The sequence below is a fragment of the Pochonia chlamydosporia genome, chromosome 7 (genome assembly GCF_001653235.2).
Source record: "Pochonia chlamydosporia 170 chromosome 7, whole genome shotgun sequence".
NCBI classification, from domain to species: Eukaryota; Fungi; Ascomycota; class Sordariomycetes; order Hypocreales; family Clavicipitaceae; genus Pochonia; species Pochonia chlamydosporia.
In genome coordinates, this window is record NC_035796.1 from 2,528,797 (window position 1) to 2,552,396 (window position 23,600).

The 23,600-nt window shown below is 49.1% G+C and overlaps 8 protein-coding genes across 8 annotated transcripts; 5 read left to right on the forward strand and 3 right to left on the reverse strand.

Annotated features, from left to right (window-relative positions):
* Positions 1 to 70: 70 nt before the first annotated feature.
* On the reverse strand, positions 71 to 1,739 carry VFPPC_16527 (cytochrome p450; the record flags this gene model as incomplete). Its single annotated transcript, XM_018294280.1, has 4 exons — positions 71 to 127; positions 178 to 657; positions 721 to 1,077; positions 1,146 to 1,739. 4 exons carry the CDS (start codon positions 1,737 to 1,739, stop codon positions 71 to 73), a joined length of 1,488 nt encoding a protein of 495 aa, XP_018139286.1.
* A 1,065-nt stretch (positions 1,740 to 2,804) lies between these two features.
* On the reverse strand, positions 2,805 to 3,589 carry VFPPC_14594 (hypothetical protein; the record flags this gene model as incomplete). Its single annotated transcript, XM_018292362.1, has 2 exons — positions 2,805 to 2,920; positions 2,980 to 3,589. The coding sequence occupies 2 exons, from the start codon at positions 3,587 to 3,589 to the stop codon at positions 2,805 to 2,807; spliced, it is 726 nt and encodes a 241-aa protein (XP_018139285.1).
* Positions 3,590 to 4,381: 792 nt separating this feature from the next.
* On the forward strand, positions 4,382 to 4,969 carry VFPPC_09405 (hypothetical protein; the record flags this gene model as incomplete). Its single annotated transcript, XM_018287945.1, has 1 exon — positions 4,382 to 4,969. One exon carries the CDS (start codon positions 4,382 to 4,384, stop codon positions 4,967 to 4,969), a length of 588 nt encoding a protein of 195 aa, XP_018139284.1.
* A 425-nt stretch (positions 4,970 to 5,394) lies between these two features.
* VFPPC_09404 (FAD-dependent pyridine nucleotide-disulfide oxidoreductase) lies at positions 5,395 to 6,717 on the forward strand (the record flags this gene model as incomplete). The annotated part of the gene is made up of 1 exon (XM_018287944.1): positions 5,395 to 6,717. The coding sequence occupies one exon, from the start codon at positions 5,395 to 5,397 to the stop codon at positions 6,715 to 6,717; it is 1,323 nt and encodes a 440-aa protein (XP_018139283.1).
* Positions 6,718 to 10,644: 3,927 nt separating this feature from the next.
* VFPPC_09402 (mannosyl phosphorylinositol ceramide synthase SUR1) lies at positions 10,645 to 11,673 on the forward strand (the record flags this gene model as incomplete). Its single annotated transcript, XM_018287943.1, has 2 exons — positions 10,645 to 11,213; positions 11,292 to 11,673. The coding sequence occupies 2 exons, from the start codon at positions 10,645 to 10,647 to the stop codon at positions 11,671 to 11,673; spliced, it is 951 nt and encodes a 316-aa protein (XP_018139282.1).
* A 2,034-nt stretch (positions 11,674 to 13,707) lies between these two features.
* VFPPC_09400 (hydrophobic surface binding protein A domain-containing protein) lies at positions 13,708 to 14,256 on the forward strand (the record flags this gene model as incomplete). Its single annotated transcript, XM_018287942.1, has 1 exon — positions 13,708 to 14,256. One exon carries the CDS (start codon positions 13,708 to 13,710, stop codon positions 14,254 to 14,256), a length of 549 nt encoding a protein of 182 aa, XP_018139281.1.
* An 860-nt stretch (positions 14,257 to 15,116) lies between these two features.
* On the reverse strand, positions 15,117 to 17,530 carry VFPPC_09399 (glutaminase GtaA; the record flags this gene model as incomplete). The annotated part of the gene is made up of 6 exons (XM_018287941.1): positions 15,117 to 15,472; positions 15,536 to 15,732; positions 15,790 to 16,536; positions 16,600 to 16,870; positions 16,937 to 17,232; positions 17,334 to 17,530. 6 exons carry the CDS (start codon positions 17,528 to 17,530, stop codon positions 15,117 to 15,119), a joined length of 2,064 nt encoding a protein of 687 aa, XP_018139280.1.
* Positions 17,531 to 21,791: 4,261 nt separating this feature from the next.
* On the forward strand, positions 21,792 to 22,142 carry VFPPC_09398 (fungal hydrophobin domain-containing protein; the record flags this gene model as incomplete). Its single annotated transcript, XM_018287940.1, has 2 exons — positions 21,792 to 21,933; positions 22,015 to 22,142. 2 exons carry the CDS (start codon positions 21,792 to 21,794, stop codon positions 22,140 to 22,142), a joined length of 270 nt encoding a protein of 89 aa, XP_018139279.1.
* Positions 22,143 to 23,600: the final 1,458 nt, after the last annotated feature.

Sequence of the window (23,600 nt, forward strand, 5' to 3'; positions counted from 1 at the left end):
CCCTGTAACCATTTGATGCCATAGCCCCCAATTTGATTCAGCTCCAGCTCGGCACTTCATCCACTTATTGCTAGCATTTTCGACTTTCAAAAATTAGTCGCAGACCCTTTGGGTGAAGAGGAGTCGTCTGCAACAACAATCAGTTTCGTGGACTAACTTCAGAAATGGTCTACTCACCGCAGACAACCTCTCCGGCCATTCAGGATCAAGCCTCCAACGCATCTCCTTGACCAAAATAAACAGAGTAATCTTGATCTGCACCAATGCATACCGCTCACCAAGACAGGCCCGTCTACCGCCATGAAAAGAGATGAACTCGGCCCTGCTGCGCCGCAACCGATATTCTTTCTGTACCTCCTCATACGAAGCACCCCATCTCTCTGGCCGGAACTCGTCTGCATCGGATCCCCACGCGCCGGGGTCTCGGTTAGTAGAGTAGGAATGATAGCCGACATACGTGCCCTCGGGTATCACTTTGTCATGGTCCAGCATGACTGACGTGGCTGCTCGCCGAGTGATTAACTGTGCTATGGGCGGCAGTAGTCGGAGACTCTCGTAAACGATGGCGGTAAGCCAATACATGGTCTGTATGGTATCCAAAGAAGGGCCTTCTTCGCCGGTGGCCGCAATTTCGGCACATAACCGTTCTTGCACAGTCTACTCATTGAAACATATTTGATCATCAGTAGGGTATGAGTACACGTGATAGAAGCCACTGACCGGATTCTTTGCAAGTAAATACATGCTTGATAATAGCGCCAGAAGAGGGTTCTCATGACCTGCGACAAACGTAATGGTCAAGTTATCGCGAAGTTGTTTCTCAGTGAAGGATCCGGACTTCCTGGCGGAAACCATGTGATCGATAAGATGGTCAGGCTCGTCAATGACCTTGGGTGGTGCATTAAATGCCAGGCGGACCAGTTCGTCCTTGTAATCGACCGTTAACTGCCGCGCATTTATGCGCCATTGAAGTGGGAGACGGTCCACGATTGGAAAGTTGAAGACGATGGCGTCGGTGACCTCGAAACGAACCCTCTTCTGTAGCTTGAGGATGGGAATGTCGTCTGGTGCCATTGACTATCACCGTATCAGCCTTTGCTGTGTCTATTCAGAAACTGCGTCGAGCACCATGAAGGGCATCCTACCTTGAGGTCTGTTCTCAAAAAGACCTCTCCATAGTTCTGGATGCAGTACTTTTGGAATAACCCGTGAATGACGACACCACCATCTCCAACACGCGATTGAGCGTCCTTCACAAGTCCCGCAAGGCGTCGTGCGTTCGAGACAATGATGTTGTGGTCGAATGGCCGCTGCAAGCCCGGCTTGATGACGCCCTGGTAGAGTTTCCACGCCTCTCCTGTGTTCGAGATGATCTGGTCTCCTAGGAATGCTCCCAACACAGAGTGCGGTATCTTTTGGAAGTTTCCGCTCTTTTGGTACACATCTTCTCGCTTGAATAATTCCGTGACATATGCCGGGCTGTGGACGAGGACGTTCCATTTCCCGCCGAACCATATCTTCACTGCACCGTGGCTGAACAATGGTTTCCGAAGGTACTGTCTGAAGATTTCGCCTTGATCAACGGTTCTAAAGATGGGTAGGAGAGCCACCCAGAATGGAATGACGGGGACTCCAACAGGGTGCTTTGGCGGAGTGAAGAGGCAATAGTAGGTTACTGCAGCTAGTATGACAACCAAGCCGACAACGTGAAACAACAAGTTCAGAATGCTGGCCGCCATGATATCACACGGCTCATGTTCTGAGCTAGGAAGTGTCATGAGTTTCCATCAAGACAACAACCCGCGCTGGCAGGATCCCACCCGCTCTTTATGCTAATAGACGAGTCTCACATTGAGTGTAATGAGAGTCAACACCATCTGCCGCTCACAACAAATCCCAGACGCCGTATAGTTTACCGAGCACATGCTGACGGGCACGGCAGGGAATTAATTCCCGCCATGTAAGACACGCAGGGCTGCAGTCAGTCGGTAAACGAGCTCACCGAGACAATGTGGCCCAGAAAGTTGGCGTCAGCAGTCTGTGAGAATGTCTGGAGACAAGCTGTTGGTGGATTGTGCTCCTCTAAAGTGAGGCGAACAATTTCCTGCAGACCGTCGAGCTTTTTTGGATGCAGTGTGAGAAACCTGAAAGGCAAAAGATGCACAGCAGGATGATAGGGCCGGATCTCAATTGATGGTGTAATCTGCGCTCATCGAGTGTTACACCGTGATATGCATAAAAAGCAATGGCATGCGTCTTATATCAGAGCACTGATTGGACGTATTAATACTCCGTAGATGGCGTGAAATAGAGTCGGTGTGACTATAATCTCTCTGAACAGTTGTCACATCTCTAGTTGCAAATATGTCTCCTTGCCACTTATTACTCGTCTCTCCAGATGGTCCGGAATTGGCTTTGACAAACACTGACTCGCTAACCCAGTTCTCAACAAGAAAACGAGTAAGCTTGCACTCTCACTTCGCTGGGAGTGTTTGCATTCTCGTCATGACACTGTTCACGGGACATGGCTGACATGACACAAACATACCTCGTATTGAAGCAGTGCTCAAAGAAGCACGCAATGCAGAGTCGGAAGATTATGTTTCTACTCCGCATAACAAGAAAACTAGTTCTATTATGCACGTATTCTGTAGTACACTGTTGCCGAACAAAAAGACCTACATCTTCCCCATTCGCGAAACCACCAGGCCGTCATCCATGCCAAGCTCGACTGCGATCCTCACCCAACTTCACCAACCCAGCAATCCAGACGAAACCCGTACACATGGTCAACCAATCCATCGCTATGCATAGGTTGTGTACTCTTCCACACGATCGTGAACCATCAATAATTCCTGCTTCTCGTACGTGCAATTGTTTCCCGTCTTAAGATGCCAACCCTTACACTTGGACAACACACCTAGACAAACAGTCAATCAAAATTTGCCGCACAAGCTCGGAGCCAGAACGAATACTCACCACACTCATACTTTGGGTCCTTGACGTCATTCAAACGGGCGTGATACTCTTTGCCCTGCTTCGTGCTGTTGTACCACACCAGGTTGTTCGCCCATTTGACGACAACCCCGGATGTGCACTTGACCACGGCTCCAAGACAACCCTTGCACTGCTTCTTGAACTTACAGGTCGTGTTGTCGTCTTCCGTGATGTGAACGAGCCAAGTGGTCTGGAATTCCTTGTACTTCTCGATCTTGAACTCTAGACAGCCGGGGTGTTGGGCGCCAGTGCTATTACACGGGGGAGAAGTCGTGCCATTGTTGCCGGGAGGTGAAGGAATTTCTGTAATTGTAGTTGAGACGGAAACAGTGGCGTGCGCTTTGGTAGGAGTCTCCGTGGATGTCGCTACGGTGGTGGACTTGTTTGTTAGCCGGGTCGATAGCGATGTCTCGCTGTATTGTCTTGATTTGCTACTCCCGAGCCTTGTCGTAGTTGTTAATGATGCAGTTTTGGGTGGAAGGCCGAGTGCTTGTGTGTTTGGTCCTGTGATCCTGGGCTGTCCTTGAAGAACCGAGGACGTGCCCTCGAGGACTGTCAAGATGACAGCAAGGGTCTGAAGTTTTGGAAACATGTTGGCGAGTGCGACAATCTTCACTCTGCGAATAGCTGCGGTTGAATGTTATGGTCCCAGTACTGTAAAAGTGAATGTTTGAAGATCCAGATACTGCCCAACTGGGGTCGTCAATGTTCGTAGAGGTTCAATGTGGTTGACAGTCTTCTTTCCTGGCCTTGAAGAATGGGCTCTATACTATTATTCGGGGGGTTTAGTACAATACAGCGCAAGCCTAAAGTGTAATCAGATCATGGGGCGTATTAGCCTCCGCCAAGTGGCTCATCCATAACCTCCAACCTTAGACTTGTGACTTTAACTCTTATACATTTATTTGAGCTCTAGACTTTGCACCATGTAAACGCAGAAGAAGCCAATGTAGCTACTAATGACTTCTTGAAGGTCCCAATCTAGGTTTACTTCTAGTATGGCCGGTGTGTTCTTGTCGTCGGGCGGCCACGCTTTACAGTTTGTGTGAGAAAGCTAAATACCCATATGGATAGCTTATTCGTCCTGGCATTAACTTACGGGAATAACAAACTCAAATGAAGAATCAAATGTGTTTCATGGTGACCCCCACTATCCTTCTTCAGGGTTTGTGGCGTTCGACGCAGATCCATGGCACACTCAATGCTGTGCATCACGGCTCAAGTCTTGAACTAAAAAGTTCACGATGCCGCCAACTCCATTAGCCCTGCCTCCGCTCGTAAATTCCCTTCCACTTACACTTTATTCTTACCAGAACGACTAGCTTTTAACCCCGAATAAACTATCAGTCAACAATCACACGAACCAACACCAACCTCTCACACAATGACCGACTCAACACCACAAAGAGTTCCCCTCCGCGGCTCATGTCATTGCGGCAACGTCAAATACATCCTCTTCCTCACACTCCCCCATCCCCATCCCGGAGGCACTCGCCCCCCTCAGGGAAGCCAGCTCTTCCGACGATGCAACTGCACCACCTGTCATAAAATGGGCTTCTTCCACACCCGCCCCGTCTCCAACCACAACGACTTCCTTCTCCTCTGTCCCCTAGACCCGGCCAACGACCTCGGAAACTATGCGCACGGCGACGCAGAGCTACATTTTCTATTCTGCAAGAAGTGCGGCGTGCGGGTCTTCATGTTCTATGGAGAAGGTGCCGTAGAAGAGGTTGACCTGGCGAGTCTGGGCGTCCTAGAGACGTCGGGAGAGTTGACCAAGGTCTGGAGACTGGTCGGGGAGCCTGATTATGGGAATAGATTGAGTGTGAATGGGCATACTGTTGATGCGGGACAGGGGTTTGACATGAGAGAGTTGGTTGAGAAGAAGCAGGTTTTGTATATTGACTTTTTGGATGATGAGAATCCCTTGGAGGCGCGGTTTGAGCGGCCGCATGCTGGGGGGTGCTATTGAAGGTTGGAGATGGCATTTCGTAGTGATATGCAACCAGAACAGATAACGATTGATGAGATATGGAATGGTGCACTTTCTTGGAGCAAACGGTGATGTTCTGTGGTGCGGGTTTGCGGGTATCCGTGGATTCCCGGACGGAGGCATCATCAGATAGCCTACTTCAAGAGGTGAGGCACCCTTACGCATTACAGTTCTCGTGACGGCAAACCTGTTTAAAAGGATTAAGTTATGATGTCCGATTAATACGAATCTTCGGATATCCATTTGCGAGTTGGCATACGAAGAAATCGGCAACGTTGAGACCTCTACGTCAAATCTTTACAGATATAAGCCAAGTATTCGCCACATCCATTCCAGCTATCTCTCCAACAACAAATTCATTTATTCTCAGTTACTCCTGATCTGCCACTATCTTCTCTGTCACAATGGACCGCAGAATCGTCATCATCGGCTCCGGTTTCGCCGGGCTACAAAGCGCCTTCGCAGCACAAAGCCTCCTCTCCCACAACACACACCATCACGAAAAAAACACATCAAAAATCGAAATAGTCATCATCTCCCCTGAGCCACGACTGGTAATACGCCCAAGGCTCTACGAAGCAAACCCGAAATCCCTGTCCGCACCACTCGACAAGATCCTCAGTGACACGGGCATTCGCTACATTCAAGGCCATGTCACCAACATCAACACCCAGGAACGTACACTAGATATACGGGGCGCAAAGGATCAACTATCAGCCATGTCGTATGATAGACTGATTCTTGCGGCGGGAAGTCATTTGAATCTACCTAATATCCCGGGCCTCAAAGAGCACGCCTTCAATGTAGACCAGTTTGAAGGCGCTGTTGCCTTGGACGCACACCTCCACGATCTGAAGCACCAGCCGTATACGAAAGCGCGCAACAGTGTGGTCATTTGCGGTGGCGGCTTTACTGGAATCGAAATTGCAGCAGAATTACCTCGTAGGCTTGCGTCGATCTTAGGTAAAGATGCCGACATTCACATCACCATTGTTGAGCGGGAATCCGAACTCGGTCCAGAGCTAGGCCCTGGCCCACGACCAGTCATTCTACAAGCCATGAAGGAATTAAACATCGACTTAAAGCTAGGGAATGCCGTCGCAGAAGTCAACTCCAATGGCATCATAACATCCAACGGCGAGCACATCGACGCCAACACCGTCATCTGGACCGGTGGCATGGTCGCTTCTACGTTGGCATCCCAAATCCCCGGGCCCAAAGACAAACTCGGCCGCCTTATCGTGGACCGCGACCTACAAGTTCCCTCCGCCAAAGAGATCTTCGTAACAGGCGACGTTGCGCATGTTTCAACCGATGACAAAGGCCACACCGCACTCATGTCTTGCCAACACGCCCTGACGCTAGGCCGCTACTCGGGCTACAACGCCGCCGCTGATATCTTGAACCTACCGCTCAGGCAATATCATCAAGAAATATACGGAACTTGTTTGGCATTGGGGCCGTTTGGTGCCGTCGTGACGGACGGGTGGGACAGAAAGGTCGCCACGTCAGGCAAAATGGCAGGATTAGCGAAACAGTTCATCAATGAGGTGCTGATATATCCACCACGGGATACCAAGGAGGCATTTAGGGTTTCTGACCCGGATTTCCAGATCCCGTCGGTCGATGATGGTGTTGTTGCGTTGTTGACGAACCGGGACAGGGGGACGTTTCTTTTGTATATTTGGAGGTTCATTGTGCTGAAGCTATTTGGGACGTCTGCCTAGCTTTCCTTGACGCTTGGGTAGGGTGATGCCTGAACATTGGTTCACTTGTATGGAAATGCATAGTTTGAGGCTTTGCAAAGGACCACTGCCAACTGGGGCTGATGTTCTCGGAATAGCAACGCTACCCATGTGCACCATTCAGCTCCGTTTATTGACAATGTATTATTTTGAAATGCTATGAATGTATAAGTTCCGAGTTGCATGTCTGTGCTAGGAGTCATGCGACGGCAAACTTGCTTACAAGTGGTCAACCACCCAGGATATGACAATAATATGCTGACACCTACAATATTGAAGCAGCCAACAAAGAACAACCCCCTGCACCAGCCACTGTCAGCCTATACAAATTGAAAGCCACTCAATTTAAGTCTCAGCCGTTTGATTCCACGTAAATGACATCCCAGCCAACAGCCCTAGTAATCTCACAAACCAACACATGGACTTCAGATGAAATCCCCGTATCCACGTTCCAGTCATGGGAGCCATAAAGATATCCATGTTGCTGTGTCCGTTGACAAGAAACCGGACACATGGCTAGCATATCGTCATCAAAAGCATCACGCGGCTGAAATCCAAATTTCACAAGATGGTCGTCTAGACATGATGTCCCATCAGTGCGAAGTGATGGGCCGAGGGCGCACAAAATCAGTTGACTCGTGACCAGATCGGAATCAAGACCTACGGAAGGCATCTAACCCGACGTCTTGATACATCGTGTAGCTCCGGGATTTCGTGAATCAATAATCAGGCAGGCTGGGCAAACAAGCTTCGCGGGGAAAGGATACAGCCGTGTGACACATGATGAACTGCCTGGGCGGGGAAACATCAGACGACAATCACGGAAATGGAACAACGTACTGGAACACTTTGTTCATAATGGATGGTAATGCATACCGAGCATGACTGGTCTCGCGCTGTTTGCACATGTTTGCACATGCCCCCCCAAATCTGCCGACAGATCTAGTTAATCCCCACAAACGCGACTCTTCACCAGCAGACACAATTATATGGCGGTCACCTTGGCATGTCGATCAGGAACAGTCTCCACCAGCTATTTGCCAAATTTGAAATCACCATCCCATTCAGACCAAATGATCGTTCGCCTTGGCTAAGTTCCTCCGTGAGCAGGTATCAGTTTAGTTACTCCCATTTCCCCGATTTGTACGCATCATCAAGTTTGAAAGCTAGCTTCCCGACCAGTGTGCAGATCGCCATGTGTGTACGGCTTTGTGTGTCCTGTTCGAACCATTTTGTTGGGTACCGAGGCTTGAGACGATAAATCGGGATGAAAAGAACTTTGAAGCCACAATTGGTTGGTATCGTCAACCTGTTGAGCCGAAATAAAAATAAAAACTTCGAATCCTCTCAGTTTCGAATAGTCCCGGGTTTTATAGCAGACTGGTCACAGTATTGCAGTAATAAATGAAAGGGGATCATGTTTCGAATTAATCTGTTGGTGCTGGCAAGTGACCAGAGCAGGATGGGCATCACATGTGTGGCACCGCCAGCCACGAGGTTTAGGTGGAAGCTGACGACGGGGGTTGAACTTTCAAGGAAGATACCGTCCTAAGGCAGAGGTTGCTGTTGGCATCGTGCTCTTAGTGTTTCCCAGGTTGAGAAATTTTCGTAGCCAAGGGCAGCATAAACTCAGTTGACTTGCTGGTGTTACAGATTTCCTTTGTCTGACAATTGCATCTTCCTGACCACATCTCAACTGTACAACTGGTCTGATAGGAAATGGAGAGAGTAGGGTAATCACAAGTCTTGAGGGCGTTCGAGTTCACAAAAAGCCCCGCGGCTGATGAAGGTCCATAAGCCGTTTTGGTCTTGGCGACGCAAGCCTCCCGATGAACCCGCACAGAGTTCAATTGCCCGAAAAGAACTCAACGATGAGGTGGTTTGAAAACGGGACATTCCCTACCACTTGTGTGTTGAAAAGATGTATTGGGCATCAGGCTGCCGAATTGAGCTCGTGGTGATGCAACCACGGTCATGTCGATCAGACATGCCAAATTTGCAGTCAGTTTACCAAGACTTCTTGCATTTTCCATGCGAATCCGGGTTGAAGGATTGCGGGTATGGGCTTGACGGTCCTGGGGCTGAGTCTGACCCGAACCAGACAAACATGTATTAGTTGTGCTTACTCTTTGTCAACATCCTGATGTTCCTTGCATCCCGTTGCAAAGGGCTTGTGCTAACCAATCGCGTCTCAAGCTTTCTGTTCCTCAAATGCAGTGCCAGCCAGGGTTTGCTTGTCATCAATATGGCGCTCATGCGCCATTGACTTAATATGGGGACAGAGTGCTTGGCACTAAAGCAGCATTGATTTGAGATAAATGTTCGGGGAAGTTCCCATCTCCATGCATGTGTGTCTCTGAAATCACACGCACCGGACTCGGGCTGCTTCAAGACGGAACCTGACTTGTTCTTGTTTGCTGTATTAATAATGGCACAAACGAATGAGGCGGACACAAGTACTGTGACATTTGGTGGTCCACGACCCGAGAACTCCCATCTCCGCAACCTCTTTTGTTGGGCCTGCAGAGGACTAGTCCCCAGATGGCTGAAATATGGTCTCTCTTTCCCCGCCACTTACACGGGAGTTGCATCTCGAAAACACTGTGCCCTTTGCAACGGCACTCCATCTTTTCACATGAAGTCGGTATGTGGCCAACGGAATTCCACAAGGTAGTCAAAGCTTGCATCCGTGCCTCGGCCAGGAGCGAGTGACATGGGTTAAACTCTCCACATGTGGGGGATGGGTAAGGTTTGTGGTTGGGTGAATTATCGACAAGGGCCGCGATGATCCGCCCAACAACTCTCAAGTGTTGCCAGAATGGTCTTGGGACATTTGTGGGGGTGGATCCGACGGGATCCTTTTGTCCATCTTGCACGAGGCTTGCCGGGAGACAACATGACATCTTGTCGGAAACCGTTTAGATTGGAATCTAGGCTGCTGGGGCTCGCCCCATTTTGATGCATTTGACAGGATGCTGACCGAATATGTAAAAGCTGGTTAACCCGGTCAAGATCCCTTTCCCACGGGACAAGGGAGTATCCTCGAGGATGGCTCTCCATTAAAGCTCTGCTGCCTGTGCTGCCCTTCTGGAATCTGGACGTCGTGAGCCGTATCCTGCTAATTTTCTAGAGACGACTGCGGCTACTGGAGACTTTAGCTTATGAGAGCAACGGGAAATGTTGGATTGCTATAGGAGATTGAGGGAGAGGAGCAAAGTGCATAAACCAACCTGAAACTGCGATCGGAAAACCGAGCTACTTACACCATCTGCAAACGCCATCCTGCTGGGGACCGCCGGGATGAAGTGTCGAATATCTCTATTGAGTGTTACCATTGCGTGTCTTTTGGAATTTTGCGAGGGTCAATCCGATGGAACGACTCCCACCTCGACTTTAGCATCGCCGTCGGCGTCAACACCAACCTCAACTTCTGCCACAGTCCCGTCGGCGAGCCCAACACATTTCAGTGACGCTCTTGACACATATCAAGCGGGACTGCCTCCTTGTGGTGTAAGGGCCTCCAAACACATCATCCTGCGGTTGACATATTTTCGTGCTTAAGAAAACGGCCTGGCTAATTGTGACTTCTTAGGCTGCGTGTTTGAGGACGTCTTTGCTAATGGCGCAATGTTTCGACACGTCATGCCTTTGCTCAAATCAGACGATCGCGGATGGGGTGGCGAAATGTGTGAGGTCGTCCTGTGATTTCGGTCAGCAATTAGGTAAATTCTGCCACAACTGAGAGCGCTTGCCACAGGTACAAGAATATTTAGCTAATGACGACTCGTCTCGACAATAGCAACCAAAAACTCTACTGAAGTAGCATGTGAGAGACCTCCTAGAGATAGGTCTGGACAGTATAACGCTACAAGCATAGCCATGTGCACAGTCACAGGTGTCCTCGTCATAATGAGGCTCATCTTCAAGAAATTCTTTAGTTATCAGAGGGTGATGCGATCCGATGACTGGGTAATTCTAGTCTCGATCCTGGTTGGGCTGCCATGTACAGTCCTGAACACGGTAGGACTTACGCATTACGGACTGGGTAAAGATGTCTGGACGCTCAAGCCGGCCGGAATTGCTGAATTTGCCCGCTACTTCTTCATCCAGCAAATCCTATACCTGTTCCTCATGACGAGCATTAAGATCAGTTTGCTGTGCTTCTACCTCACCATTTTTCCTGGCAAGACGACGAGACTCTTATTATGGATAACCGTTGCCGTTTGTCTCTCATTCGGAGTCTCCTTCATCTTCATTTCTATATTTCAATGCACACCAACACGGTTTTATTGGATGCAGTATATCCAGGAGGAGGACGGGAAGTGTTTGAACATTAACCTCCTAGGGTGGATCAACGGAGCGATGAGCGTCGGTATCGATGTCTGGATGATTGGTATCCCGCTTTCTCAGATCAAGAAGTTGGAACTTCATTGGAAGAAGAAGATTGGTGCGGCCATTATGTTTTTGACTGGGGCCTTGTAAGTGATACTTCGATTTCGTATGCGTGCTGTTATGGCCACGCTTACCTTGAGCCGTCGTCACTAACTCCCTTCGAGCGTAACGATTGTGTCCATTCTGCGGCTGCAATCCCTTCTATACTTTTATAGTTCGGCGAATCCCACCTGGGATCTGTGGCACACGGCATGGTGGTCGACCATCGAGATCAACATTGGCCTTATTTGCGCCTGTCTGCCGACAATCCGACTAATACTCGTCCGTATGTGGCCACGCGTATTCGGAAGCACCATTAATTCAACCATGGCGAGGTCCAGGGCATCGAGGGGAAACAGCGTAATGGTGCGGAGGCAGCAAGTTCGCATCGCTAGCTTGGAGATACAGCTAGAAGATGCATCGTCAAAAGGGAAAGAAGAGCACTGGGAAGCTTCTCCACAGGTTTCCGAGGAACATTGGGACAATGATTTCTGCCATGCCAAGTGAAGGGGCAACGGTCTAAAATTCCTGGCGTTGAGTGAAGTGGAAGACGGTTCTATTGGGATTTGTACATCTTTTAAGCGCGGCGTATTGTGTCAGAACTGAACCAATGAGTAAATATAACCCGATATGTTCATGAGAGTCATCATTTTTTGCGCTGGCTGCTTCGGCGCGTCAATCTGCGAATGAGCCCGCAGAGTACATGGCGGTGGGTCGAATACTATCGGTTGTGAGAAAAGTGATGAATTTGAAGATGAAGAGTGCCTCTGGCTACTTTTCTTTGGGCGTGTTGCTGCTGGCAAGACGAGGCTGGTGCAGGACGAGATTAATTGTTGCGGTGTTTGAGCAGAGGAAGAATCCAGGGTCAGAAAAGTCTGGTGATAAGAAAGAGTCAAGGCTGTGCTGGATAAGGATGATCCCATAGCTCCAGATATAAGGAAGGCACGACCTTCGAAATGTGCGTGGTTCCTGACCGAACCAGACCAGCCCCTGCCGAGCACATGTCTGGTGCATGTATGCAAACAGTGAACTGTCAGCCTCCCCGTCTGCAGCCCTCCCGCAATTTCCACCAGACAGTTTCAACTTTGGGCAATTCCCTGTTCTCCAGCGGTACGTGTACAACTTCGATCTAGAGCCATGATAAGAAAGCAAATAGCTTTGTATTATGTGCGGGAACTACAACTGACAAGAATTATGCAGAAACTGGCGTGGCCGTGGTGGTGGCTGTCCACGCATCATGGCATGCAAGACGGACAATGATGAGCCAGCAGCTGCCAAGCACAGGCCGTGTTAATAATTCCAACTGTCCAGAAGTAAGGTTGCCTGTGAATTTTTATGAATATCGGACTTTACTAGCCGAAAACCTGTCCGAGCCGAGTCGTGGCCAATGGGAAGGAAAGTTGATGACTACATTCTCAACGTTCATCCTCGCTCACAAAACATGAAGACAGACAAATACAAATGCCAGTTTCTGTATCTGCACAGACTGAATATAAGTTACATTCCGCCAATCTAGACAGCCATCTTCCACAAGGTATTCTTTGCCAGACAAGGAACCCCCTGATTTGAGACAGCCCACGACAGCCATGCTACGATTTAGACCATTGCCAACATGCCAAATTTACGAAAGTTGACGACTACGAAACAATAGAAAAGCATATAAAGGCAATAGTTTGACAGTTTCCCAGCATGAACGTGTGGCCAGATCCGGCTTGCATCCAATCAGACCTTGACTTCGACCTAACGAAAGAGGCAACACCAATCCAAAGTTTGGCCGTAGGGCCTCTCAAACGCGCGACACAACCTAACGGTTCTAACTTTTTAATGCTCTGCGGATGCATCATTCTTACTCTACTGGCGCTCACGAGCGTTCTCCACTGAGAAGAAGCATGGCAGGATCCAGCGTCTAGGTCGACAGAAGTGAGGCTGCTGGAGTTCTGTCTCATGATTTTAGGTCCGCACCTCTCGAAAATTCATTTGGCTATTGTGTCGACCCGAAGCATATTACTACAAGCCCTGTTGGTCTCATCATTTCATGTATACTAGCGATCTGCGAGGCTCCATGCAAGGTATGTAGGCACGGCTACCACGGTATATGTCCTCGCAAGCCACTCAACTAAATTTATGAGGATACAAAGCTTAAAGCTTTGGGTTGAAGATTGTGGGTTGCCCTGGCTATGATACTGTACGTAGTCTCTCGGCCGAAGATCCAATATCGAAGCTAATATGAATATGGCTAACTTACCTGACTTCCCGACCGACATTTAGACATTGAATTGTACTAACTAGCGGCCTCCTAACACTATTCTCGTCAAATGCAATGCAAACTAATAAGGTGGCTTGCGATTGAAAGTTCGACAGAACTTTCGATACTTGGACCTCTAGGACAGACATGGAAATATAAAGGCCCAGCAATCCCCCAATCCATCCTGAAAAAGTTGAACAGAGTCAACCCAACACATCCTCACTTAGACACTCAAGTCTCACCATCTTTCATTACTTTCAGTATCTCACTACTCCAGCCAACTAAAAGCCGTCATCATGAAGCTCTCTACGCCCTTCACCCTCTTCGCCGCCTTCTCTGGCGTGTGGTCTATAGTCATCCCAAGACACCTCCCTATCGCTCAAGTCATGACCGATCTTACCAAAAGCATACGACAACTAGACAAGGCTTTCATAGACTTCAGGGACGACAATGCCCACATTGAACCCGTCATTAAAGCCGCCGACCATGTCATCGCGACGATCGGCAATGGCCAAAAGGTAGCCGATCAACTCGACCCGATCGAAATCAAGGACGCCATTCCCCTTATCAAACCCGTCCGGACCCTCAACAAGTGGGTCAAGAAGCTTCTCGGAGATATGAAGATACGTAGGCTACAGATCCAAACGGCCAAGGCGTGTACCATCACGCACGAAAAAGTCCACGAACTCAACCACGGATCTCAAAAGCTCATTGACACTGTTCACGGGAAGCTCAAGGCCGCGTTGGCTAGAGCGGCGGCTAAGCCCTTTATCGACGGTATCAAGAAGCTGCTCGAGGAATCCGAGGCAGCCTTCTCTGCAGAGAGATGCGTCAACGAGGATTAACTGTGGTATCAACACGGGCAATTTAAAGGGAAGAGTGGATGACGGACCTGGTTTCACGATTTCACGATTCCAACAGCTGGTACCACATGGGATGGGATCGCACAACACACCAAAGAAAATAAAAGAAAAAAAAAACGCGCAAAACACAAAAACACAAAAACAGGTCGGTTAGACACTATAGTTTAATAGAGTTAACTGGCCCAAACCAACCCCGTCCCTCCGTACCATCAGGTGATATAGCCCTTGAACCGTCAAAATTAGCCACCCACGATGAGTGTAGTAAGAGAGGCTATGCTGTGTTGACAATAGCAGTGGCTTCAGTCCTGGCGTTGTAACCCAATCTTAAGTTAGGTTTTTAGCCGCGCTCGCTAGTACCTTTCAGAGTTGCTCATTGTCAAACTTAATTGTAGCATCTCCCTACAGAACAGACTTGTTTTCTCTAGTTTTTGACATGTACAGGGAGCCTGGCATCTTTTCTGGAACTTGTGGGTAGTTCGCGTGACGGGCTAGAAGGTTGGCGCTACGGGATGGATAGGGTTTGCAGCCCAGTCTGGGGTATTTGGCGGAACTGAGCGAGTGGAAGAGAACACGGAGAGCCTTGACGCTCGACTACGAGTAGACCCGTGTGATACGTGTGTTCTATTCCGTTTCCTGCAACCAAAATGCAGTGTTATTCAGCGAGTGCAGGGCCCTGTATACCTTTGAACTATGCAACTGCAAAGCATAAAAATACCATGTATGTATGTACAGCAAACTTCAATCCTCAGTAGCGACCGGTCTACTCTAAGCAAGAGGTTTCTTGTAGAAATGCTCAAAAGGCAGGGAAAAAAAGAACAATGCCAACACTATGTATGCTGCGTCTATTTCTTTAACGAAAGTAATGAGAACATACCACCCACCACAGGTCTCGCGGTGAATTGAAGACCACCAGGGTAGCCACCTGTATTTACGTCATACAAGTCGGTGAAGGCACGCCAAGTAGACGTTTCATTGATCCATTTGGCAATTTTTGAGATGAACATGCGCTTGGTTTCCGGTTTGGCCACTGCTGCGGCGAACATTTCCCAGTCTACTTTGGTCCACACGTTTCGGGTGTCCAAAATGACGCCGTACTGCTTTTGAGACTTGAGATAAAAGTCGCTCTGCATGTCGTAGATCTCCTGCGGGACAAAATTGAGACCAAGGACCTTGTCTGGGTAAATGTTGTATAGAAGGCCTGGCACACGCACATTAGCTTGCCACGATCACATAGTGGTGTTATGGAAACAGGCGAACATACCATAAGAGTCTTTATTGTCGTACTGAAGCATTGAGTGGCCAGCTTCGGCGTTGACACCATGTTTTGTCCAGAAAGCCAGATATTCCTTGGCCAGTGTCGAGTATTTGCTGCTCTTATCCTTATGTCCAGCTCGCGTGGCAACTTCTGACATTGCTTGGAGGGCGATTATGCCTTTGATGGCTAGGTTTGTCTGGTTGCTAAAGACACATCGTATTAGTAAAGACCTTAATTAGGTTGGACAATTCTGGACCTACGCAAGGTGCCCAGCAAAGTCATCCGTAGACAGCTGGTTAGCAGGAATCTTGGCGTCTCTGATCAGGTACTCGGCCCACTTGGACAGCAGATCCCAGTTATCAGCCAGGTATTTGTTGTCATGCTTCCGTTGAGAATACGCCAGCATCATGATGATCATGTTTCCACACTCCTCCAAGGGCATCGGTTCATCATCACCCTTCGGGTAGCCGAGCGCTCGCGGGAATCGTCCCAGATCATGTTGCGCCCAGTCATTCGGGTAATGGTACCGATCATTGAGGAGTAGTGGCTCAAGAAGGTACTTGAGCAAGTTTGCATCAAAGTACAAGAGGATTGGGAATGCCGGGAAGATGACATCAACAGTCTGTATGTCACTGTTTGAGGAAATCTCCTTCAAGAAAATCAGGGGATTCGAAGGAGTGCCAGTGTAAGCCAGGGCACCAAAGGTTTGGCGAACAGCCAGAGTGGTAATTGTCGCATAATCCTGGCCGCCAGCGGCAACAGAGTCTCGCTGGATGCGGATGTCCATACGGTTTGAGTAATGCATGGCATAGTCGTAGTCTTTGTAGAAGGCCGCTGCTAGTTCATTTTCCTTGTAATACGATATCCAGAGGGAGGGCATGCTTTGCGGCTCAGCCTCTTTACCAACAAACTGAATGCTCTCCTCCTGGGCCACTCCAATGGTGAACAGAGTAGTAACCCAGCTGTTCTTAACAGTACCCAAATCGCGAGACAAGGCAAAAACGGGCCTAGAAAGCATTAGTTAGGCAGCCTCCATCATTAGCTACTCGATACGCGAGCAATTCACTTACCATCTGTCCCGGACTGCGCGGAATTCGTTGTCAACGTTGTTGTCCAAAGCTCCTTGCTTGAGAAACTGTCCGCGCACGTCCACATCCGCGCCAATCTTGTAGCTTACGCCGGCCTGGTCACCGGTAGACCAGTACCAGTTTCCCCAAGCTGCATTTTCTCCATCCTCCTGGAAAACTCTTTGCTTCTGCTTCCAGAATTTGTGGCTGCGTACTCCAGACGCTGATGAGGTATCCCATTGAACGACCGATGTTGTATCGCCCGATGCCCATTCTAATACCAGGTTAGCCTAGTACTACAAAACCAACCGTTGGAAATCGTTAGGGTACTTTGACGCACCTCCTGATACGTCGGAATAGACCTGAACCTTGTGTGAGGCACCATCCCGAGACTTGACGTTAACAACAATATATGAGAAAGGGATTGACTGGCGCTTCAAGTCATCCGGGAAGACCGGCGATAGAAATTCGATCCTCATGTCCACCTTTCCAGCGACGGACATGTTGAAAATGCTGCGGGTTGTCGTGTACTCCATGCTCAGTTGATCTACATTTGGAGCTCCAGGGGCGCCTCCCATCCAGTTGTAGACTTGATCGTCGACCTTGACGAAGCCTTGCCATCCTTGAACTCCGGTGCTGTGCGTGAACAACTGGTTAGCTTGTATTGACTTTGCCATAGTCATGAAGACCATCTGTGCTGACATGAGTTAGAAATAATGTATTCAGGGGAGACCTACGCCCAAAATTTAGGCCATTGGCCGGGAAGGACACCATGGGGACCATTTTGTTGCCCATTAAGCCATACGTTGAGATATGGGTTGCGGACAGCCAAGGGAATAGCTGGAGGCCTGGCTGGAGTAAAGGTAGGGCCGGCACCTACTTGTCCCCCAAGAATGGTAAGGACTGCCGCCGAGGCGAACTTCATGAACTTCATGACACCAGGCAACCGTGATAGGGTTTGCTGAAGGCCAGGGGAGGAGATTGTCGACAACCAAGGTGTCTCAACCACCATCTCATAGAGGCCCTCCCCCGTTGTATTTATACTAGGCACATACATGGATGCGGTTTTACGAAGGACAGCCCTTCTAAATTGGAAATGAGAGTAACACAGTGATCCAGAAAAAGACCGCGGCAACAGGCAGGGGGGTGTGCGTAGACGTGAAGGTGTGCGTGCGTGCGTCCGTGTTGCGCTGTATGCTTCCGTATGTATGCGTATGTAGATATGATTCGATGTGGGCTATGCCTCTAATGGCGGCCTACCAGGTTCCAAGAGAGGTGAAATACAGTTAAATTGATGCTTGATCAAGAAGGAAGATGCTGCCAAAAGATTTTGACCCTCAGGCGTAGAGCGAAGGAAAGTTCACACCCAAGTTCCTAGAACAGACACATGGACAGGACAAAATTCAAGATTGACGCTGGAGAAATTTGAACCTAGATGAGAGTTCAGACGGTTAGTCTGCAGAGCAAAACATCTGAGCTGCCTGGGATTCTAACGTTCAGTCGGTGCCACTTACTTCCACCAGTAACCTGCAAGGCCAGGACAATGTAGTAGAAACCAGACAAGAGAAAGAAAAGGCGAGAAGGGAAGTCGGGCCGGGAACCACAGGATCCAACGCCCGAAAGTTGCAAGGCACAAAAGAAAGTAGGAGAGACCAAGCGGAGTGGGTAAAATCCGCCTGTACGACTCAGAAGGTGTAGGTCATCACGATGGAAACGTTGGGCGGTGGTAATTTCGATGGGACCGACTTGGCTTTGGCGCGAACTGCTCGGGTATCTAGGCTGCCAGAGCCCGTTTCCAAACGTGTCACCGTTTTCCTGATGTAGTTTGGATGTTAGACGAAAAACTCTAGAAACCTTGAGCAAGCATCGTGAGCTCTTGTTAGTCTGATGGTAGAAGAGGAAAAGAAACGGAGGACAGGGCAGGGGTTGAGTGGCATGGACATGTGCGAAATGGGCGATGGACGGGGGTGAGAAATCCGGGGTCATGGTCAAGGTCATGCGTGGGGTTGACCTTGAACAATGGTGAGGGGTGTGCGGCTGTGGCGTCAAAAGAGTGAATTTGGTAGGTTTGAGAAGAGTCATGAGACACAACGGGAACAGAACTGGATGGGATGGGGTTTTGGAGATGTTGGAGAAGCATCTGATATTGGGCATGAGGGGAGTTTTGAAGAGGGGTTCGTCTGGCCCAGATGCTGCAAGCCTCCATGGCCAGCCATAAATGCAACCACTTTTCGAAACTAGTCGTGAAGACGAAGGAAGCATCGCATGGCATCGTGTAGCATCGAACCGGAACCTCGTGCATGAGCATACCAACAACAGCACCAGCTCTAGCACCCGCTAAAGGCTTCAATAAGGCCGCGTGATGGCCGATACAACCACTCACTGGCGGTTACGTTCGTCTTGACGCCTCCAGGGGTGCTTTTGGGCATTTGATGCGACCAAACCTCGTCGGTTGCGAAATGGCTGCGAAATGGCTTCGAAACAGTCGAACAAAGAGGTGAAGCCGTTGAGAGACGCAACGGCCGCCGGGGTCACGAGATGCTGCTGATGGCTGGCCGGGGATAGGCGGAACGGACTGAAGGAGACAAATAGATACCAACCTACCTGCAGAGAGATGCCGAAATGGTTTCAATAATGCATTAATTGGGTACGGGTCGATCTGAATTCGCCAGTTTGGGCCTCGCATGCATGGAAGTGCAGATGCAGGCGCACAAACGGCTGCAACAGCGGTGCACGTGCAGGTACGAACTTTGTCTTCACGTCCACCGTCGTTCCTTCCCTTCCTCAGGTCTGGTAAAAGGCCGAGAGAACAAGGCAGAACCGTCGATTTCCAAGGCGATTGCTGTTTGGACGCTTCAATGTTGACACGGTAGAGCAGGCAGAACACCTCGGACAAAAGGAAGACGAGATTTCAATTCCTTTGTGCTCATTAAACTATTGCTGTTAAAGGCAACATTCGCGCCACTGTTTTAGGACGAATGACGCCTTGCCGTATGGTGATCAACATTGCAACCCCTCGATTTGCATTGTGGCCGAAACACGTCTGAGGTCATGGTGGCTGCAAAATTATGGTCCTATTCAAGACCAAAGTCGTTGTCATTGCGCGCCAAAAGACCCAGGTTGGTGAGTTGCTTGTGAAATCTCTCTGCTCAATTTCCATATTTAATCATTGTGTCCTCAATTGCCAACAGTTTTGCAGTTCGGCCGGTGGATCAAAAGCATAAGTGTGGTAGTACACAGAGCATACTGATCCTGAGACTCACATGCTACAAACGAACCAGACAACATGGAGGTACAACATGAGGCCAACAGAATACAGTGCTCGCCAATCTGCCAGGAGGGGGTGTGATGTCCCTCACCGTCTTTGCTTCAGCACGTCCGGAGCCAGAGTGACGATGCTCATCTCCACTGTCTGGTGCTTTGCTTGCAAAACGTGAGACTCCCACTGACCACACCGTCTAGGAAGCAATAATAGGTGCGCTCCGAGACGCATTGTAAGGACAAATGCCTGCCAAGTCTCCGAGAGAAACCTACCAGACTCTATCCCCAAACCCCAAAAACAGCAAGCTGCGAGCTTTCGGTCCTTTGTTCAACATCCATACTGGTTCACCCTCAACGTCACATCTGAATAATTTTCTTGAGCCATTTTGGACCGTTTGATGTCCCATTCTCTTTCACCAGAAAATCCGTTGGGATGGTTTCCGGAGAATCAATGCTTCCCGACTGTGACATTGTCCATTTCTCGTGAGCGGTTCAACTAGGCACAACACTCGGCCCCATCCATAAAGATAAGCGCCACAGCCCTGGGCTTGTGGCTGTTCCATTTTCCCTGCCATGGTAGGAGACTTGCTTTTGCAGGATGACTGGCCGGCTTCGCTTTGACGGTGCATAGGCAAAGTTTAAAACAGACAATGGGTTGGAACTTGGCACATGTCCATAAAGTCTTGGTAATTCAGACATATATGTTCATTTTGCATCACTGCGCATTGGCATTTCATGGTCACAAGCTTGTTCTCTTCTCCTCAAAACCTTTTTGCCTTTCAACCTCAACACTCTCCTGCCGCAAGTATCACAACATAGGGAACCGCGTGTTCGACACTTCGAGGAGAACCTGGCGCGGATGTAACCCTCTTGGCCCGTTTATCCAGATTCCGAATGGCTAGTATAATTTAGCCCATTACTTCGTCAACTTGCCGGACTCACTGACGCACGGTTACGCTGTCCGCCTTTTAGTCAAACCCCCATGTCACTAGTCCGTCAGCCAACAACTCCATAACCTCGGAATGGCAACCGACCTGAGTTAAGCCTGGAATTTCTTGTTGCATCAGCTCTCTGCATGCCTTCCTCGTGATAGGAGCAAATGATGCGGTTCATTTCCACCGCCGCAACCTGCATTTGCGGTAACGGTCTCGCTCGGGAGGGCCATGACGGGCACTCCACAATGATTTGAACAGAGCGTAGGTGTAACGTCTCAAGAGGCTCATACCTGGCCATTTTTAGGCTACGACACGAGTTTTCTTCTGCAATGACGGGACATCTCATTCTATCTCAAGGTGCCATGGGCTATGAATACAGATTCCTTGTGGTATCTATCCGTGTACGATGCGTGGAAGCCCCAGCTAACACCTGCATTGGCGCATCCCGTTTCGCTTGTTGTGTGGACGAAGCTTGAAGCATGGACATTTTGACGATCACCGGCCGGCACGACGCATGTCAATACGGAGTATTCTCATAAGAGATTTATGGTACCACAAGGAATTCATGCGTTTTAGACATGTATTGTCGCCTGCCCCGTCACGTTGACGAAGTTACCCTTCTCTGCCTCAGCATATACCCGCCGGAGTCACCCGAAGGAAAGATGAACTTGCAATTACGAGCAGTGAAGTGCCGTGACAGTTTAGTTCCTCTTTGAAATTTAGTAATGAGCAACAGAATGAGAGCTCATCCCTTGCCTCACTAACATGACGTCAGGAGCGAAGGGAGACCAAGACTGTCAATCAACCACCCCGCCGACGTACCAGAATATGATCAAGGAGTTGAAAGCCACTGTTCCACGACGAAAAGTGGAAAAGCACGGCCAGAGGGTCGTATTTATTTAAATTGACAATAAATGCACTCGCTTCTCCAATCGGCGGATGTCGTCTTGTAATTCCATTCGCCGACTTTCCCGAATATTGAAAGCTGCAGATACAGAAATGAAGACAATTTTCACCATCTCTGTCGGGTTGCTTGGCACCTGCGCGGCATCCAGTGTCTGTCCACCAAGTCTTCTCAGCGGCAACGCAGTTTGCTGCTCAACCAACGTTCTTGGTGCCTTGGGTCTTGACTGCACACCCCGTACGTTTCCTAACTTCAACCAAGAAAGACATTTAACATTGCATCATGTTGGGGAGGCAGTTTGCTAACTATGCTTCATAGCCAACCGCACGCCTATTGATGGACCCGATTTGGCAAGCATTTGCAGCGAAGACGGCAAGGAGGCAACGTGCTGTGGCGTTCCGATTGTTGGACAAGGCGTTGTGTGCAGTCCTGCTCTTGGCGCATAAATAGCAGTTTCGGGCTCGATTAGCCACGCCAATTCAAATTCTCATGAAACGGAGGTTGGCTGCCGTTTGAGATCATGGTACTTGCTCTTGTATAATAGACATGTATGTATACAAGCACGGACAAATCTACACCCGATGTGACTACACAATTTAAGCAGCTGCCCATAGCATTGATAAATGCCTGTCCTTAACCATGATTAGTCCATGCACCCACACTGCTATTAAGCTTAACATTAAGTTGATCACGCTTGGTTCCATTGCCGGGGCGGACCGGCAGTATGCAAATGCCGCCGTGCCTTTCACCAGCCTGCATGGCATCACTTGACGGGGCGTGTATCAAACTTTCTGGGCAAAGAATGAAGTCTGGATGATCGACACTGTCATGTGGTGCGGTTCATGCTGGAGGGTGAACTGTTGGTTGAGGTGCGTTGGCGGCGTTTGAATGGGTGGTTCGATGTACCCCGCAGATATATCGCCATTGTAAAGACTCCGAGATTCTTATGTTTCGAAGAGTTTAGTTTCTGTTTGGATATCGTTCTTGGGACTGGTCGCTGATATTCCCGGATCCGATGGTGTACCTGAGGGTGTCAATGTTGGGCTGTGTTGCGAAGTATGTGCCACTGGTCGTGACGTAGGGTAGTGAGCGATGCGTTATCAAGACATGAATAGCTTGAAGGCTTCACTTTTATGTGAATTGCAATGGTATACTGTATAAACTCTACTGGAGGCAAGTTGGTGAAGGAAGACACATCGCTGGCAACCTCAATCCTCAGGACTAGACCTCTGCGGGCCTAGCTTGGGGTCATATGGCGATATTGATGCACGTCTTGACTTGACTGATGAACGCATGAAATAATACAACAGCAGGCATCTGAAACAGTTAGAGGTGTGTCATCCTGGTTATGTAGATAACTGCTACAAGTGTTTTGCTCAGATCCGTGGTAGCAGCAGGGGTGCGGCCGTTATGTTATAAGTGAGCACGAGGAATTGCTAACGGTTAATTGTATCGTTTCTGGGGTATTTCCATGTACAGCTTAGCCATAGTGACAAGTATAAGTTATTGGCTCTTTTCGTATCTATGCTGCTCGGCTAGGTTTCTCTTTGACCGGCACAGCCAATACAGTGTTATTGCACTCTGTCTCACCGCAGTTGTCAGGTTTTCCAAAAGTTTGGTACCGCCTGAAACAGAAATCGCAAAGTAACACTCAACAAACTCTTTCGACAACATTAGAAGACACTGTTTGTACTAATTTCAAGCTTGATGAGGATTTAATTCGATGGAACCTTGGGTTGTTTAAGTTTTCGTGCATATTGACGTCAAAGACGGCAGAGTAGGCTTCAGAAGTCTTTCCAGTTGAATAGCCAGTTGCTAGCCTACTCAGAAGCTTGATCTACACAACTGTTCACAACCGCTGCCATCTCGCCTGCTGCTTTGGTACATGGGCCGGTGGCATTTTG